The sequence below is a fragment of the Lynx rufus genome, unplaced genomic scaffold, assembly GCF_022079265.1.
Source record: "Lynx rufus isolate CCGP_SWC_20201006 ecotype Redwood Valley unplaced genomic scaffold, mLynRuf1.p SCAF_1, whole genome shotgun sequence".
NCBI lineage: Eukaryota > Metazoa > Chordata > Mammalia > Carnivora > Felidae > Lynx > Lynx rufus.
Genome location: NW_025814823.1, coordinates 104,604,121 through 104,623,826, shown reverse-complemented (window position 1 = coordinate 104,623,826; position 19,706 = coordinate 104,604,121). Strand labels below are relative to the sequence as shown.

Below are 19,706 nucleotides of genomic sequence, written 5' to 3'. Positions count from 1 at the left end.
TCTCATTTAGTAATTTTATGAGGAATAACTTATGAAAATGCATATGAAGCTCTTTGTTCTTATTTGGAGCTGTATACATTGAGATTTAAAACACTTGGAAAAAGATGTGTCCCCTGGAAATACTGAGTGATTATGGTAATATCAGGATAAGGCAGGGCTAAATCCTGCTTCTGTGTGAAATGTCATAGCCTAATAACCTGGGTTCTGTTCTGCTGAAGAATTGCCTGGAACCAGAAAGGTACTGTTGTGAAAATTAAGATTCGTGGGGCTGGTGCTTTAGACAGGCAAACTCCCCAGATTTCCTTTCTTCATGCTTGTTGTGGTCAGTAGCCGCTTGCTGGGGAAGAATCAGTTTTGTTTTATTTTTGTCTCCTTCACTAGAAGAAAATGTTGCTATGTGGTTTTATTTAGATAGATTGATGGCAGGTAAGGTAATAGAAATGAGGATTTTCCAAGTTGGGAATTTATTGGACTGTATTTCTATTTTATTCCAGATGCCTGGCTCTGTTGTACCTTTAAGTACCAGAAGCAGGGTGGAGATATGCCTTCAAAATAAGTTATTTTTTGTTTGTAAAGTTTTTGTATTTCATAACATGTGTATACTCTAGATGGCTGCTACATTCAGTTACTCTAATGCCAGGGTTCGGGGTTTCACACCATAGCAAGACCTTGAGGTAATATGGTACAAACAGTAAGGTTTTTATGCTCCTTATTTTAAATCTAATTTTGCCACTATTTTATTTAAGGGGTGTACATCAGAGGAAGCCAAAAGCCAGTTGGGATAGTTCCTGCATGCAGCTTTAATCTCGTTTGCAATTATTTTGAAGGGAAGAAACCATCCGGATCCAGGGATCCACACAGATAGCAGGGACTAGGCAAGCTTCCTTCATCCATCTCCATAGCAAGTTCAAGGGACAAAATCATTTGAGAAAGAATATGCAAAATGAGATGTCTGGGCTATGTTTCTCATAGATAATTATCCCACATCCCTAACATCCCAGTTACAAGAAAATGGAGTCATGAAAACATAAATTCTGGGGGCGCCTGGGTGGCTCAGTTGGGTAAGCGTCCGACTTCAGCTCAGGTCGTGATCTCACAGTTGGTGAGTTCAAGCCCCGCATTGGGCTCTGTACTGACAGTGCAGAGCCTGGAGCCTGCTTCCGCTTCTTTATGTGTGTGTCTCTCTCTCTCTGCCTCTCCCCCGCTCATGTTCTCTCTCAAAAATAAATAAAAATGTTAAAAAAACAAATTATTAAAAATAAAAAAAGAAGGGGCGCCTGGGTGGCGCAGTCGGTTAAGCGTCCGACTTCAGCCAGGTCACGATCTCGCGGTCCGTGAGTTCGAGCCCCGCGTCAGGCTCTGGGCTGATGGCTCAGAGCCTGGAGCCTGTTTCCGATTCTGTGTCTCCCTCTCTCTCTGCCCCTCCCCCGTTCATGCTCTGTCTCTCTCTGTCCCAAAAATAAATAAACGTTGAAAAAAAAATAAATAAATAAATAAAATAAAAAAAGAAAACATCAATTCTAATCCTTACCAAAGATGGGGTTTCCAGAACAAAACTCAAAATATCTTTTGTTTTAAGAAAGTATCCATCTCCAAGGATTTCAGAGCATTTCGCCAGTAGTATCGACTAACAACTGTTTTACTACTGTAGGCTCCATCACTGCAGTATTGCATTGTTTGTAAATCTTTCTTCTGCCCAAAGTGTGAGGTCCTTACGGGCAAAGAAAGCATCTTGACACTCTTACATTTCTAGTGCCTGACATGCTGCAAACACTCAGCACATGCTTTAGAAATGAAAAGACAGTGTCCCTGAAGGGAGGTTGGATCTATAGCATCATTGGGAATGCAACAGGTAGAGAAAGGAATATAAAACAGTAATCTTTCAAGAGATTACTAGATGCAGTGTAAATACGGCAGTTACTAACGTTTTGATGAACAGCGTGGAGTAGGGAAGTGCATGTTTGAGAATCTCGGTATGTATGTGATCACCAAACTGCCTTCCAAGGAGATATGACCTGATCGGCTACAGGGCCTTGGTTGTGTTGAATGGAACATGCAAGCTGAAAGGCTCCAGGAGCGCTGTCTCCACCCTCCATCCAGCCTGCCATGCTCAACTCCTCACCCAAAGACCTGTTGAGCAAATATTTGAAGAGTGTCCTTTTGAAGGCATACTAATTTGCTAGCTTACCTAGGGCACTAGTATCTTTGTTTCGTCCTGCCTTAAGGATAGAGGATCTATGTATGGTCATTATTTTAAGGCTAGGTTGCCCAAATACGACAGAAAGAAAGCCACAGTCATCTTCTCTACTTTGCTCACATTCCCAAGGAGTTCAAAGTTGACAGCTTTTTGTGTTGTCATGGGGCAGGCAGGTGGGATACACTGCTCCCTTCTGTTGCCAGTGGGATTGCCACAGAAACCAGAATGTTACTTCTGGAAACACATGAACTTCCTTTCTTTGTTCCTGTACTTTTTCATATTAATCATGAAATCTTGGGGAAATGGCTTCTAGTTTAGTCAGGAGGAAGGACATGAGTTTCAATGATTTGATTATTAATTCTTTACTTTTTAAAATACATAGTTCTTCCAGTGAGCCAGGAGGAAGGATACTGTTACTTAATAGAAATTCAGTCAGCTGAGGCAGCCTAGGACATTAGACTGGAGAAAAAAAAAAAAAAACAGAGAGAGAGAGAGCTCTAAGTTCAGCTCTGTTTCTCCAGGTTCAAAAATGAAGTTAATCTTTATCTTCTTAGATTTAGAGACCAAACCTCATTCTTATAATAAAAGAATTCTGCTGTCTGAAGCTGAGCCTTTCCTCACTCTCCATCTTTAAATTAAACTTTAAACAAAATGCGATATCTCATCTGCTATACTCTGAGGATTTATGTATAAAGCTTGCTGAGATTTTTTTTGGGGGGGTGGGGAAGAAAGGAGGTTGAACTTGGAGATGCCTTCTCATTCTGGAAATTCTGCGGTGGTCTCATTATGTATAAAAATAAGCCATTGTTCAAGGAAAAAATATAGAAAACCAATATAAGAACCAAAAAAATGCAGTGTGAAAGGCTTCAGTTAAACATTAGTTTCTTTATCCATAAAACAAGGGGATCTGCAAAGTGACCTCCCAGTTCCGAAATATGAAGATATTCCATGATAGATGTTGTCACAGAGTAGGATTCAGAGGATTATAGACTCTTCTATACTGAGGGTTAGGGGAGCATGACCTCACGGGTACACTGTTTCCAACATCAAGACTGAGCAGGTCTAGGTATTGTTGATATCACAAGTCCAAGAAAATGCTGGATTTAGTAACTCAGAGGTTCTACACTCACTTGCTACAAAATGGCTAAAAATGAATGAAACATCTTTTCAGCTCTTGTGTGGTCACGGGGATAACTTTGCCTCTTTGGCAAGATGAATTGGAAATAGTAGAGTATTAGTGATGAATGGAAGACACTGCCTGGATGGATGGATTTTGAATGGCAGAGAGTTGTTTTTGGAAATGGGATTGTGTGCTTTGTAAATAGCAAGGAAACTGGCATTACTAGCTGGGTACAATAAAACTAAGATACTTTAATGAAAATGCCTTCTTTCTGGGTCAGTATTAAATATCACAGATATCTTCAAAGGGAATGGGTCATTTTGGTTAAGAAGGATAATGTGGAAAGGAGTCAGCATAAGTCCTTATGCACTTTGTTCCCATCCCTTGAACTAGAATGATTTTGCCCTCATCTTAATGCCATCTTTATGGAATGAAGAAATTTTCAAATTGGTTTTTAAACTCTATTAAGCCCTCATGTATGATATAACCCAACCACATCATTCAGGTTTTCTTGGCTTTCAGGAACAGTTTGCAGCCATTATGTCGTAATTGTACTCAACATTGTTGCACGCTCTGAATTCAGAATATGCCTCTCTGGCTCCGGGCCAGACGCTGACTGAGTGTCTTTTGGAGGAGAGGAGGGGTGCAGTGTGTCCTAGCCCTATTGTGTTAACAGGAATTAGTCCAGAATCCCCTCTGGACCTCCGGGGGCTAGAGGGAATGCATAGTAAGAGTACACTGCTGTTTCTGATTAGCATCTTCATTTTGGTTTTCTCAGCTGAATGTTCCTCTGCAAACCCTTCCCTGACATTTTCACGTGCACCAACCCCATTACCGAGCAGACTGCTCTAAAAGCAATGATCTGGAAAGTGTGACTGCTGAGGTCCAGAGATTCTAAAACAAACTCTTGTTCACACTAAGGATTCCTCTCCCCTTCCACCTCACATTTGTCGGCTTGCGAGGCAAACACAAGCATGCTTCTGGAGGGGGAGAAGAGCGCAGAGATGACGGGGGTCTGTCATTAAAAATTATTTTTAAAATGTGTCAAATAGTAAGAGAGAAAAATACATCATTCTGCCTTTTAGGAGGCGCTTTTCCCTCTCAGAGGCTCCAACAGTTGCAAAACGAGTTCCTGGCAATGCTAACGTCCCCTCCTCTGCTGGGTCTTTTCCGATGCCAAGGCTTCCTGGTTATGATTGAGGGGCTGGAGAAGCCAGCATGCAGTTCTGCCTGGATCTCTGTGGGAGTTCTGGTCCTCTCTAAATGGTCTGGTTAAAAACTACTCTAGATTCTTTGTTTAGGGCCTTTCAAAGCCACGGGCTATTTGCCATGCCTTTTCTTCAGTGTGTGATGCCCCTTCTCTGATCAGGAGGACATCTGATATCAAAGCCTGTGGGCACAGTTTCTCCCTGTCTGTAAAATGAGGGAACAGGACAAGGGGTCGTGTTTCTGTTGTGCAGCTGATGAAACTGAAGCTTAAACGGATGACGAATTGCCAGCATCTCCGAGCTAATTAGTGGCAGTTGCCTGTCTTCAGGGTTTAGGTCTATGAAATCCTCGCCCAGAAATGCACCCAGGAATTCAAACATGCTGAATTCCAGCCGAAACTCTATATGAAGAGTGATTTTTGAAACTCTAAATGAGGAATTACCCATTTGTGCTCCCCCCCCCACCACTGCCCAACTGAGGATTTAGTGGGAGCTGTGTTTATTTACAGGTATTTTACCCTCCCTACACAAGTTATTCAGAATTACTTTGGAACAAGTTTTGTCTTGAGAGATGATCAATAAAATCCAGCTTTACCATTTCCTAGGCAGCTTGTTTGATAGACATGCATCAAGCACATCACTGGTAAAAATTTTTTTAATCTTTGAAAATATAATGGCAAGTATCGCAAAAAGCAACTGGAAAGGAACTGGCCTTTGTCTAAAACCTATCAAGGGGAAACCTCGACGTCTCAAAAGTACATTTCAGTGCCCTGTTCTGTTATTTTCTGAAGCCTGAGGAAGCTAAACCAATATTTGGTGCCACAGTATTGGAAGGTCTAGATAGACAGCCAGTCTCACCTGGACTTAGTGACCTCCTGAGTAGAAGGTAAATATGTTGGTTCAATCAGCAATATCGTGTCTTAGAAATTCCTATTTAAGTAATGTCCACAATCTCAAGTTTTTGGCTATTTCTGTTTGAAATATTTTTCAGTTTTTCAATTTCCTTTTTCTGAGAATGCTATAGAAGTTTAAATCTTCCTCCTGAGGCCAGTAAAAGCACAGTTTAGTCAATAGAATCAGCATCATAATTTTTGGTAACAATACCTTACTTTTAGTATCATTTTAGTAATAAAGTTAAGGCTGATTTCTCTATTCTGCTTTATAACTTATCCAAAGATTTTTTTACATTTATTGTCTCTTTTTGAAGCTACCCAATCAACGTTTACCTGCACTCCTCTGCAATCCACTACTTCTGTCCTTTCTGTCCTTCTGTCCAGAAATATATACTTTTAGTTAAGATGTTATTTTAGGCAAAAACCAGACAGGTAGTTCATGTTAGGGGTAGGCCTTGGTTGGAAGATTTCACTGCTTTGAAGCAACATCAGACCCATCCCATCTGATCTGTAGTAGATTCTTTCACTACTCCTGTTCTCGTTCTGGAAGCACCTTCTCCCCTTGGCCTCTGTGATGACACACTTTCCTGGGTATCATTGTAACTCACCAATCTTTCTTTCTGCTTCCTTTGCTGGCTCCTCTCTACACAACTTCTACATGCTGGATTGCCTCAGAGATCTGTCCTGGGCCCTCTTCTTTCTCTCTATCATTCAGATAATCTAATTTCCAGATTATCTAAACAGATGATCTCATCTGTTTCCATAGCTGTAAATACAGTCCCTAAATTGATAGAATCTCAAATTTTTATCTTGAGCCCTGGCTTCTCTCCTGAATACCAAACCTGTGAGGCCACTCTCTCCATGAGCTCCAACTTGTCCCTAATAGAGCTGTCCCATATACTCCTCAATCTGTACGTGCCTCCGTTTTCCTCATTTTAGTCAATGGCATTGCCACCCACCAGAGGCTCAAGGCCAAAACTGGAATTGTTCTTACCGTCATCTTTAATCCCTCATATCCAATTCATTGCCAAGTACTATTGGCCCGATTTCTGTCCTTGTCTACACCACCATCCTTTCTTACCTTGACTAACGCAGTGGCCCCCTAACGGGGCCCCTTGTCCCCCACCCCCATCCATTCTTTACACAGCAGCTAAAGTGATCTTTTAGAAATGTATTTGAGATCATATCACTTCCTTCTTCTAAATCTAACTGTAATTAAAACCTCAACATAGCACATGAGGACTGAGATGATCTGCCCCCCAGAGACTATTTTTGAGTCCTATCCCCTTCCTTGTTTACTGTGCTTAAGCCACATGCTCCTATTGGTTTCTCCCAGTAAGTTGACGTTGTCCTCACCTTAAAGCCATTGCACTTCGTATTCCTCTCTCCAAAATGTTTCTCCTTCAGATTTTTGCACCTTCTCAGCCTTTGGTCTCAGTAAAACCAACACCTGCTCAGAGTACTTATTTCAAGGACCTGCCTTAATTACCATCACATCACCCTGTCTTACTCCCTTTCCTCTACTTGTCACTATCTGATATTGTTTGACTGCAGCATCACTGGAATATGGATGCCACAAAGGCAGGTACCTTGCTTTCCTGGTCACCACTGAACCCAGCACCTACAATAGCATGTAACACCTGGAAAACATCAGATAATTGTTGAATGACTCTCATCCCACACCCAGGCTGTCATAACTGACCTCAACTCTTACTCGCCTCTGTCTGTCCTCCTTTCCTCTGCCGTCCATCCTGAATGCAGCTGTTAGATCAGTCTTCCAAAACACAGTTTTTATCATATCACTCTGTCGCTTAAAACCCTTCAGTGGCTCCCATCAAACAGGCCACGGCATTCGTACTACAGCGCCTTTGTGTCTAATCCCAGCTTTGAGATGTTTCCCCTTTTTGGTACATATCCAAATCCGAGATGATTTAGGATCCTACTCTTGTGAAGCCACCTCTGATCTCAGCCCACAGTACTCTTCTTTTCCTTTCCCTTACAGCATTTAGAGGTGGCCGTTAAATGTTCCGGTTGTAATCCCTCCTGTATTTATATTGTTTCAGTTAAGAGTTTAACTCCCTTCTCCTGAATCCGCTGAAGTATATCCCTCTATTATTCTTGCTGCTTGTATCTAGTGTGTGGAGGTGACTTTTCCACATGAGAGTTTTACTTGGGCGGAAAGAAATGGGCTAAACACCAAACAGGATGAAGGGGAAAAAATGGCTTAATTTACTGAGAATTTGAAGGAGGTGGGATATGGGGACAGGACACTTGTACTAAGTGGTAGGTGTAAATACCTTCAGTGAAATTGTAATCTTACTGTATTGGCAAGTCCCACACTTGAGAGAGTTAAAGGACTTACCAGAACGGTGTGTTGAATGAAAATTAACATAGCACCACTGAGTATAAACAGGGAAATAGAGACATCCAGATACCTGGAAATCCCATAGTCATGGTAGTAATGTGAAGGGGAAAAAAAAGGGGTTTTGTCTCTAGGCACTCATGTGACCAGTCATTCCTTTCTGGGACTGATTTTCTACTGCCTTCTCTGGCCCCCTGTGTGGTGAAGCTGTTGGCACTGAAATCTGGAAAAAGAAGCTGCAGGAAGGGAGGTGGACATGTGGTGTGAGAGGCCTCTTCTTGTTCCCCGGGCCTGGGCCATGACGTATGGTTTCATGTGCTGTGTGGGCTTGAATCAGCAGTCCAACTCCGTGGTCAGAAAGAGGCTGTGTTGATTGTTTCATGGGAGATACAAATATCGAATCATTATGTTCGTACACCTGAAACTAATAAAATGTTAATTGTGCCTCAATTCAGAAAAAGAAGAGAAGAAGGAAGCTGAGCATGACACCACGTGCCAGTGGGCCTCAGATGGGTAGTCAGCTCGGATCTTTGTTGCAACACCTTGCCTCAGTTGGCTCCAGGGCTTAGGCAGTTCCCCTGGCCTGGGACTCTGACTGCCAAGGCTGAAGAGCCGAGCACCTGCCGTCCCACCCGTGCCAGTGACTGAGGGTCCCAAGCTCTGCTTCTATCCTGTGGCCTCATTCTAGCCCCGCTTCGCCCCTTAGGGTTGATGCCTCACAGTATCTGCTCCATTTTCAGCTTTGGTTGCATCCCTTTATGCTGCCTGTCCTCGTCCCCCAAGAGCCCAGGCCGGGCTCCCACTTGTTTGGAGAGAAGGAGGCTTGGACACAGGTGACACAGAGGAGCACTGGCGAGGCAACAGGTGGCCCTGTTTCCCTGGATTAGCTCGAGCCCAATGACCAGACAAGACCCCTAAGAGCAACCTCACCTCATTACGTACACTTTCAGTCATCTAAAATGATGGGCTTTTGTTCTCGGTAGAGGTGTGTGGTGCGTGTGTGTGCATGCGCGTGTGTGCGTGCGTGCATACACACGTGTGTTTCCAGTCATTTGGGTAAAAATAGGAACGTTATACTCAGGTGGTAATGAATGTGAAATGAGGACTTAGCATCTCATATGGCACAAATGACTAAATGGAAGCCCCGAGCCCCTCCTTGTGGAACACAGGTTCAGCAAGAGCTACTGTAATAGTGTTTGGTTAATGTCAGCTCAGCATTAAATTTACATTATACTCTTGCAAAGAAGCTCCAACATTACCTGTTAATAACCAAGGCAGTACGTGGGCTTAGACAGACTTGTTCATTTTGCACATGAACTAACACTGCAGCTTGCTGATGAGGGATCATGTGAGCCTGGAGATCCAGCGTGCCAAAAGGTTCTTTGTATGAAATAAAAATTCTGGTCAGTGAAGGTCAGTTTCTCTACTCAGGCGAGAACAATGTTGTTTCCCTTCTAATCAGACACACGCAGTGTTTGAAGAATCCAGGGACCCCACGTAAGTGATACGCAGCCCGAGTCTGGGCAGCTCCTCATGCAAGAAATGAATAATCCCTAATAAAGGCTCAAACGACCCTGGCTTCCTTCTGTACTGTAATCAGTTGCTTTAATAGTATGCCCTTGAGTGCCTCACAGGGAAAATGCTATAAAGTTAAGTTATTTTCCTTATCTTGCTTCAAGGAGGGCTGAATGGGTCCAATCAGTCCTCCCCCATGTTGTATTTGATTCCGCCATAAAGACCACTGGAGTCAGCCTCAGTTTGTTGAAAAGCCGGCATTCCCTTTCTCTTTCAGGGTGATCCACGCCTCTGAGCAGCAGTGGACTTGAAACAGCAGGAGTCACCATCTTTATTGTTAGGCTGTGGAATTTGTTTTAGGCACATTCTAAATCCAGTCTTAGGCCTTTTACTTTTTTTTTTTTGTCTGTGACAAAGGTGACCCAATTGTGCTTCTTTGATATTATGAACACAGCTCTTTTTGCTCATATCACAGAGGCATGTAACAAAACACAAAGGATAAAATTGTGTCTATATGTAGTAAGGACACAAGTTTCATGACTAAATTCAATGACATAATCAAAAAGGTGCTGTCCTCTCCCAGTCATGAGCTAACAGACAGAGACTGCCTTTCAGAGTATTTTTTTATAATGCTGAGATACTGTTCAAAAATAATAGAGCTAATGAAAATGTCACATTGACAGAGTAGCCCATATTAAGATTTTACTTCAAGAAGGCATGATTCAGTGAGTGTGACATTGACAGCAATAGTGTGAGGGTTTACAGAGTTAGTAAAATATTCTAAGAAGAGTATTAGAGAGTTCCAATTGGAGTATATCGTTTTTCATTTATTTCTAAAACTAAGGGGACTCCAGTGTTCAGAATTGCAGCCTTAATATCTTATTTCTGCCTAGGAGAGGTATAGGGAGCTTTTTTTCATATCATACTCTAATATAATATTCTCCTACAGTGCTTACAAAGAAAAAAAGTTAATTTAACAATGTGGTAAAATGCATGTGCCTTAGGACATCTGGAAGATACACAGGTAGTAAAATTACATAATGCTAAGTAAGGCATTTCTCAGTAAACAAATACGCCATGTTTAAGTGATTAAGTACATGAGAAAAGGTAGAGATGGAGACTAATAATGGAAAGAGAACTAATTTTAAATAGAATGGGTGTAGCATCACTAAAGACTCAGCTCTCTGGGTTGGGTGAACAAATATTTCAGCAAATCTGGAATGAATAGCATCTCTGTTTACTATGACAGGTTTTATTTGTCTTGGGTGCAACCAAGACCACATGCTGTGTTTTGTCATGTTGGAAATACCGAAGCAGATTTCCATTGTGAATGTGAATTTTTTTTCAAAGCCTTTAACATCTCAACTCAGCTAGGTAAAAGCAGTAAGTTCTTTTCCTTACCAGCGAGACATCAATAAATCTTAAACCCCTCCACCAGAAGCATGTAGGTACAGTTCACTATCCTGGTGATAGTCTTAGGTCACTGCCATAGAGGGCCTGATCCTTCTCATTTCTAAGATCTGTGGTTCTGTCTTTAACGAAACTAATATTTTGTTTCCTTTCTCCTTCATATAGTACAGCTTTTTAAATTCCATTCCCCAGGAAGATGTGCCACTGTGGGTGTAGGGCCTTCCCAACCTACACCCAACCTGGTTTTGGTTCCCAAAACCAACGGGGGAGAAATTGTTACCTAGAGTAAACATGGCAAACAGAGACCTTCCCTCCTCATTTATATCATGTGTAGACAAAGCCATGCTTGGAAGCTGTTGTTTTCAACCACATTTACGTACTGGAGTTGTTGATTCTGCTGAATTTATAGAAAATGTGTATGCCAGGGCTTACCAATTGGTTGAGAGTAGCACAGTGTACTGTGAAACTGTTTATATCTACTTTCCATCTTAGAATAATCCTGAGTAGCAGATCCTTGCACAGTGCTCATCACATTCCCTCCTATGCGTTAGGGAGATCACTCAGTTAACAGGGAGATCCAGGGACAAGTGGAAGGCTACCAGTTTAAGAGTGAAGGAAAGATTATTGTTTTACAGATCAGAATCCAATCTTTTTGTCCTCTGGTCTTTACATTAGTTTGACATGAGATGGTATTTTTCTCCAATATCATATAATTCTGTTTGAATGAGTTTAAGACTAATCTTACACTAGGAAACCTAGTCAGCAGTAGAGATTAGCACATAATTAATAGAGTCATGCTCTGTGGAGTAGAGCAAGCAGAGATCTGAGTTGGTGATGAAAGGGTTGGGACCAACTGTAGTGCCCATAGTCTTGTGGGCACCCTGAGGAACACTAACCTTTAGCTATGACATGTGATCTGCTTAATTAGTGACCACTGTGCACAATGAGTGTCTGATCAAGGTTAGAGGTGAGAAAAAGAGGTAGAGAAAGACTCACTCCAATACCTTAAATATTCAAACGAATAACTGAACACCTACTATGTGCCAAGTTAATTACAGATGCTTGGGGACACTGGGGTGAAAAAGTACCTGCCCCTATGGAACTCACATTGTAGTAGAAGAGACACAGAGGTAAATAAATAGTTTCAGGCAGTAAAAGATAAAAGAAAACTGGGGCGCCTTGGTGGCTCAGTCTGTTAAGCATCCTATTACAACTCAGGTCATGATCTCGCAGTTCATAAGTTTGAGCCCCGCGTCGGGCTCTGTGCTGACAGCTTGGAGCCTAGAGCCTGCTTCCAATTCTGTGACTCCCTCTCTCTCTGCCCCTCCCCTGCTCGCTCTCTCTCTCTCTCTCTCTCAGGAAATGAATAAACATTAAAAAAAAAAAAGATAAAACTATAGTGAAGCATAAGGATGCAGTGTGGTGGGCTAGTCAACCTTGGTAAGGCAGTCACTAAAGCATGACCCAGGACAAATGAGAAGCTACCTAAGAGCTTTTTATGCAAAAGGACATCGAGTGCAGAGATCCTGATGAAGAAATGATCTTTGGGTATTCAAGGAACAAAAGAGAATCTTTGTGGCTGCAGCATGCCAAGATAAGGAAGGGAAGGTGAGGTGAAGTTGGAGAGAAAGAGTAAAGCAAAGTTAAAAAAACGGATATCCCAGGAATGAATTCATCTTGAGAATATTGATTAATGATAAGTCAACAGTGCATATGTGTTTTAAAAGTGAAATTACCATATTTGTAGTTTTAAGGACAAAGCTGGAGGCTCAGTAGAATAACTAGGAATAAGTAGGCTGTCTTATGTCGAGAAAAGTAGCAAGATGGGGGAGCTTCAAAGCCTAGTGTTTGACATGCTGCTATTACCAAGCTGTTCGTATTGGAGTATCTCCAGTAGTAACACCAGTACATTTGTGTATGTTTTAAAAAACGATGGCAATCTCCTTTTAAAATACTGAAGGAGTTGAGTAGATCTTTGTTTCTGACAAGTCAACTCGACCCAATTCTCCCCTATAGTTCCTCTTACTACTGTTCCGTGTTTCCCCATCTTTTGCAGCAGGGGGTGGGGGAGGGGGATATGGATATCCTAAAAAACAGCCTTAACCTTCATTTGGGGATTTGTGCTGCTTAATTACTGTTTCCTTTACCATGAAGGTGGCTGTGTGTCATTGAAAGCTTGCCAATAAGATAAGCTATCTCTGCAAATAAAAACCATCTCAGGAAACCTCCACATTTTAGGGAATCAGGATGCTGGCACAATCTGCAGGTGAAATTTAATTTTGTATTCAAATGAACAAACCCATGCAGTTTGCTTGCAGAAACCAAGTGATTAGGCACACAGCTCATCCATAAATATGGATATTTTCCCATTCTAAGTTCTGTTTTGTTTGGAATACACTGAATGTTGAGGCAGTGTGGAGACTTGCCAAACATCTGGGCCTCTCTGACACTCCTGGACTCCAAGAAGTTCTCAAGTCTTTAAATTCCATCAGAGGCTTGCAGCTTACTGTTCATATTATAAACAGCAAAATCTAGGGCACGTAAGTTTACTGGTCTATTTTTCTTTTGGCAGAGTTAAGATGCTCTGGTTTCAAGGAAATAGCATGCAACTTGCCAAATACTCCTTTCGACTCCTCTTGAGAAATCGTTCTGCCTCTAAGACTGTTCTGCCTGTGCTGACCTTATTTACAAAGGTACAGAGTGAAAAAGTAAAATTACTAATTCAAAAACAAAAAGTATTAGAATGTTGGATGAAGAGAATTGTACATTGAAGAAAGGGGAAAAAAGTTGACGGAAAAGCAGTGGAACAAACTTTCCTCAGACCTGCTCCTCCAGTTTTCAGATCCACTTAGAACAGTACTACTCTCTTTTCTTTTAATGTCTGAGAGAGAGAAAGCATGTGTGCGTGAGCAGGGGAGAGGCAGAGGGAGACAGAGAGAGATGGAGAACCCCAAGTAGGTGCCACACTGTCTGCATACTCTCTTTTCTACCCAGACACCTCACTGTCTCACCATTTTCAGGGAGTAAACTAATATATTTAATAGTCATTTGATCCCTATGTCAGAAGAAAGAACTATCAGAATAGATGATGTTTATAAATATATCACTTAGAAATACAGTTAATTCTTTTCATTTGTGGTAGCTATGTTCTATGAAGTCACCACAAACACTGAATTAGTGAACACCAAACCGTTCGTCCCAGGAGAAATACAAGGTTTGATTCCTGTGAGTTTCTGGTCACAACATTTTTGTCAACTGATCAATACATAACCTTGTTTGATGTATGTTTCTATTTAAAGACACTTTATTTAATATATATTGTTGATTCATCAACGTCAAATTCATGGCCAACAGCACCACATCTCATGCCTGAACAAAGTTTATATAACACAATATTTTCTCTGTAAGGCACATCACAGCTTTCTTGTGTTTAGAAACACTAGAAAGCACTTCAGCAGTGTGTGGGGACCATTCTAGGTAGCAAAATCAACAAAAAGTACAAACATGCAAAAAGCATGGCCGTCAGTAGATCATGAAAAGGACACTTGTTGACAGTAGGAGACCTGAAACAATAAGGTGGACCACTGTTTTGTTTGACCTCAGCTGGGAATGGACACTTTTGAGTGACTCAGATTTTTCACTTCTCTGTGCAAGTCCTCAAATATTTTTGAATGACCACAGAAGCACCACAAATAAGTTTCAATGATAAGCAACTTTGCAAATATTAAAGCTACAAATAACAAGGATTGACTGTACTTGTTTTCTAATCCCTAACACTAGTGTGAAGCCACCACTGTTTAAAATTTTTAAGACCTTTTTCCCCCTGAAATTTATAATACAAACATTGCTGAATTTCCTTTTGCTAGTTAACATTTCTTTGTGTGATCCATAATCAAAGAAAGAAATAAAGTATAGGGTAATGGACTTAACTTTAGTGAATAATAGTCCTGATTCAAGCAAAAAAGTTCTCTTGTTTATTAGGTTTTTCAGATTTCAGGCATTTTAGCAATCTGAAAATATTTGATGGCTGTCTAATAGTAAAGTTTAAGTCATTTTTTAAAATTGAATTTCTTGTTGAGGCTATAGTTTATAATTCTCTTTATATCCATAAGTATATAATGCATTGTTGGAAATTATGGAATAAAAATATTTCATCATCTGTGTCTATATATGCATATGAGAATTAACCACAAAAATAAAATAATCCCTTAAGGCTAATGGTGCTCATTCGGCCTAACAATTCTGCATTATTTGTCAGTATGAACAAAAGACAAGTTAGCCAAAAACATTTGCAAAAAAAAAAAAAGAAAAAAGAAAAAAAACCACACTAATTTTCCATTTAGCTTAAAATTTGTAATGAATCCTTGATTCAGGTCATTAGGCATATAATTGGCCAATTAGATTGGCCATATGGCATATATTGGCCATAAGATTGGCCAATCCCTGAGTCATTCATAGGGAAGAGGGATAGGATGTGTTGATGGACTCAGCCTAAGTCAATAGGGAAGAGGGACAAGATGTGCTGATGGACTCAGCCTAAGTCAATTGGGGAGAGGGAGAGGATGTGCTGATGGACTCAGCCTAAGTCAATTGGGGAGAGGGAGAGGATGTGCTGATGGACTCAGCCTAAGTCAATTGGGGAGAGGGAGAGGATGTGCTGATGGACTCAGCCTAGGTCAATCGGGGAGAGGGACAGGATGTGCTGATGGACTCAGCCTAGGTCAATCAGGGAGAGGGAGAGGATGTGCTGATGGACTCAGCCTAGGTCAATCGGGGAGAGGGAGAGGATGTGCTGATGGACTCAGCCTAAGTGAACTGTTCCACCCTTCTTGTTCAGGGATGACGTCAGCAACTGCTGAGAGCGAGTTCTGTGAGGCAAAAGCACAGAATTCCTGCTACCAGAAAGGGGAATGGGATGGCCAACCCAACAAATGTCCACTGTATTTCAGGGACAGAGTGAATAAGTGCTCTTTTGGTGTCATGGGAAGTCCTAGATAAGGATGTTTGAATGGTCCAGACCACTGGTCTTTTTCCGTTCACAGGCCTCTTTAAAATTTGATGAACCTTTCCTTACAAAAATACATATACACATGATAACTTGCTCAGATTTTCATATTTACAAAAACAGAAAACATGATCAAGGTTCTATGGAGTTTTTTATTATAAAAGCAAAATGTTGGTATATTTGGTCTTTCTGTAGTTTAGCTTGTTCCTGTTTTGCTTCTGCTTTTAAAATCCTTGGTTAGGGGGCACCTGGGTGGCTAAGTTGAGTGTCCAAATTCAGCTCAAGTCTTCATCTCATGGTTCATGAGTTCAAGCCCCACCTCGGGCTGTATACCGACAGTGTGAAGCCGGCTGGGGATTCTCTGTCTCTCTCCCTTTCTCTCTGCCCCTCCCCAACTCTCGTGCTCTCTCTCTCTTGCTCTCTCAAAATAAATAAGTAAACTTTAAAAATAAATAAATAAAATCCTCTGTTGGGGGTGCCTGGGTGACTCAGTTGATTAAGCATCTGAATCTTGATTTCAGTTCAGGTCATGGTCTCATGGTTTGTGGGATCAAGCCCCACATCGGGCTCTGCGTTTACAGCACAGAGCTTGCTTGGAATTCTCTCTCCCCCTCTCTCTCTGCCCGTCCCATGTTCACGCGAGCTTGTACACTCTCTCGCTCTTTCTCAAAATAAATAATAAAAAAATATGTTGACTTTTTGTAACTTTCTCAGAAAATTTCACATGATTATCTTGAAACATAACAGACTATCCATAATCTGTTTATTGATGATGCTCATAATAAATGGTGAGCCTAATTCTCTGAAGCAGGAAGTCAGGGCCAGAAAGACCCTTCTGAAGAAAAACTGCCTTTTGAGGATCTGGGTCCCTATTTTGAAACAAGTTGGGAGTTAAGCTGGAGGAGGGGCCTTTCTTTTATATAACAGCTCACCTCTTCTTGTCATGTTAAAAAGCGGGTTTTATATAAGCATCAGTAACGTTGAGTCTATTTTCAGCTCGTGCAAGAGAACCTATAGCTAGTCGCTGTTCATAGAGTCTAGGGCTGAGAAGATTTTAAAATCTGCCAGAGATCCATAGCATTCTAAACAGATTCCTCTACTAGGTGGTTAAAGAATACAAACAACAACAGGCACTAAAACTTGCTTGCTCCTATAGTGGAGAATTAACCTGGGAAATTTATTACTGATGCTTGTAATGAGAAAAAAGGAAGACCATTAAAGAGTTGGTACAGTCATGATCCAAAGTAAATAGAGATTTCTCCCTTTTTGAAGGTGGGGCAATCACTATCTAACTCCATCTCAGTGAGTTTATTCCTGTGGACTGATGAGGAAAATCAGGCAGGCAAAGCTCAACGCCTCCAAAACCAGACTCTCAGCTATTATGGTCATGTTAGCCAGGCCAGAAAAGTGCTCCTGACATAGGAAGGACAAAGCCCTTGACTAGAGTCAATGAAAGATAATCTTCCCCAATATGAATTAGATAAAGCCAGTAACAAAAAATATAAGCATTTAAATTATGGTGTGTTTGTGTATATATCTATGTTTACACATATATACTAAATCTAGATGCTTAATTTGTTACACATGTATGTGTATGTATATGTGATATGTACATATTAATGTACACACATATACATGTGTAACAAATGTAAGCATCTAAATTTAGTATATATGTGTATACATTTATGTATAGGTAGATTTATTAATTGTGAAAAATCAAAACTACTAAAAAGTGCTGACAGCCCGTTTACCGTGAAACTCTAGCTATTTATAGGATTCTATGGCAATGTTTTGCTTTGGAAATAAAACAGTATAACTAACCTGGTGAAAAAACAAATCCTTTAAAATAAGCATAATCTGCTTCTTGTGGTTTTTGTTGGGTTACATGTCATTCCTTGGATTTAATGGCTTTATTTTTTCCTTCCTGTAGGATCCATGCCCCCTTTGTGATGAAGCCAAGGAAGTGCTGGAGGCTTATAAAAACAGGGTAACACCAGTTTCCCCCTCCGCTATCTGCAAGTAGAGCATTCCTATCCAACCTTCATATGCCGAAGTGGTCAGAAGCAAAGGAGCATTTAACGTTAATTTATGTAGAAAAAATTTTTAGCATTCCCAGACCCAAAAAATAACCTCTCTCAGGCTTTCCCGATACTTCAGGACACATCTTGCTAAAGGATGCACAGAATAAACCGAGGTAAAGCACAGATGCTCACAGACACAGTTCAAAGCTCTCGGGGCTGGATGTTGGATGCTGCCGTAGGTTCGCGGGGAAGGAGCTTGGCGGCACCACTCTCGCTGCTCACGGTGCGCCGTGACTCTAGAATGGCCAAACGCTGAGCACTTTTTTCACCTTTCACCTTTTTTCATGAAAGCAAAAATCCCTTTCCGTTTTTTTTTTTTTTCAGGTAGCAAAACAGGTACTAATGTAGGTCTTTCATAACAGCCAAGTGGCCTGATGCAAACTTTCAAAAAGCGGGGGAAACCTGCCTAACAGAGTGTGGCTTTATGTACATGGAATGGAGAGCATAGGTAGTATAGAGTGTTTGCCTGGATCCTTTCTTTAGGAAGAAATTAAATGATTTTTCATTTAAATTTTCTTTCTATTCTTCAGAGAGAGATTTCAGTGCTAATTTCCACAAAACTCATTACCCCGAAGTGTTTTTCTCTGAGCAGTGCTGGTTTTCTTACTCTGACTCTTAATATGAATCAAAGCTAACTAGCAGGTGCCATGTTGATGCTTTCTTTAAACTTTTGTCCGCATTCCTTTTACCTTACTCTGTCATTTCCCCCGAGGTGTTTTCCTGCAGCAAACCATGACACCTTTCCCGTTCTCACATGCAAAGCACATCTGTCTTGATTCTCAGCCTTCTGGTCGGGACGTATTTTATTTCACTGGAAATGGAGTAGTGACCTGACGCTGAATGTAAACAGGTGTGGCAGAAAAATGGCAAAACAGAGAGTTAAGGAATATAATGAAATCAATCAGGTTGTGGAAATCAGGGACATGAGATCACTTGGGACCTCAGACCACAGCAAACCCCTCCACATGAGAGCAAGTCTGGGCATCAGGTTGGCACTGTGGCTGTTGTATCATTCCGTGGTCTCCAAAATTCAGAGCTTTAGTCTGTCTCTGTTTCAGTTTATTTTACAGGAGGTGGACATCACACTTCCAGAAAACTCTGCTTGGTATCAAAGGTATAAATTTGACATCCCCGTCTTTCATTTGAATGGCCAGTTTCTGATGATGCATCGAGTAGACATCTCAAAACTTGAAAAGCAGCTCCAGAAACTTGAGCGGCAAGGTTTATGATCCTCCACCCTCTCTGTCCAGATGGCATCTTCCTGAGGACATGACCGTGGCCTTTCACACACCCTACAGACGTTCTAGACCAGGTGGTGCCCAATAAATGGTGACATTACTTTTCCAATTGGTGGCTGTACCGATGTGGGAATGGTTTACCTGTGGGCACTTTATAAAATAAGAGGAGTGTATTGGCAGCGAGAGGATGATGGAGGGCGGGAGAGGTCTGTTTGTTTTATTTATTCTTCCTTTTTGTATTAATATGGAAGCATTTCACATGCACACTGGATGGTACAGTTTATAGGAAGAAGGCTCTGCATCCCTGCTGCTGCCCTAAGGGCTTAACTTTTTAATGAAAGAATAAATGCTCTTCTACTCAGTAGATAAAGTGAAATGTGAATTGTTAATAACTGTGCACAGTCAATAAAGGGATGTTTTAACAAATACATCTGCATGAAGCCTATTTCAGTGGGATTTAATAATACCTGTTTAAAATTAGAATTCATTTTTTGGGGGGTAGAAGAGAATAATTATCCTAGTGAAAAAGACTTCATTTGAGAAAAACAAAAGAAGGATTTAAACCTCCAAAATGTACATAAGAATCTCAACATGCTTTACACGTAGTCAGTGAATTGATTCATAATATTTGAGGGCTGCCTTGGATAGTTATTCATTCGTCATCAATTGAGTTAATT

General features: G+C 41.1%; 1 protein-coding gene across 1 annotated transcript; it reads left to right on the top strand.

The window, feature by feature from the left end:
* The first annotated feature begins 13,247 nt into the window (after positions 1-13,247).
* Positions 13,248-19,455, top strand: CUNH5orf63 (chromosome unknown C5orf63 homolog). The gene is made up of 3 exons (XM_047084096.1): positions 13,248-13,398; positions 17,641-17,697; positions 18,850-19,455. Exons 1-3 carry the CDS (start codon positions 13,285-13,287, stop codon positions 19,018-19,020), a joined length of 342 nt encoding a protein of 113 aa, XP_046940052.1. The 5' UTR covers positions 13,248-13,284; the 3' UTR covers positions 19,021-19,455.
* The last annotated feature ends 251 nt before the right edge of the window (positions 19,456-19,706 follow it).

Coding starts and splice junctions, on each gene's coding strand:
- CUNH5orf63 (XM_047084096.1), top strand. CDS start 13,285: ATGCTCTGGTTTCAAGGAAATAGCATGCAACTTGCCAAATACTCCTTT. Junction 13,399..17,640: donor TGCTGACCTTATTTACAAAG/GTACAGAGTGAA, acceptor TCCTTCCTGTAG/GATCCATGCCCCCTTTGTGA. Junction 17,698..18,849: donor TGGAGGCTTATAAAAACAGG/GTAACACCAGTT, acceptor TCTCTGTTTCAG/TTTATTTTACAGGAGGTGGA.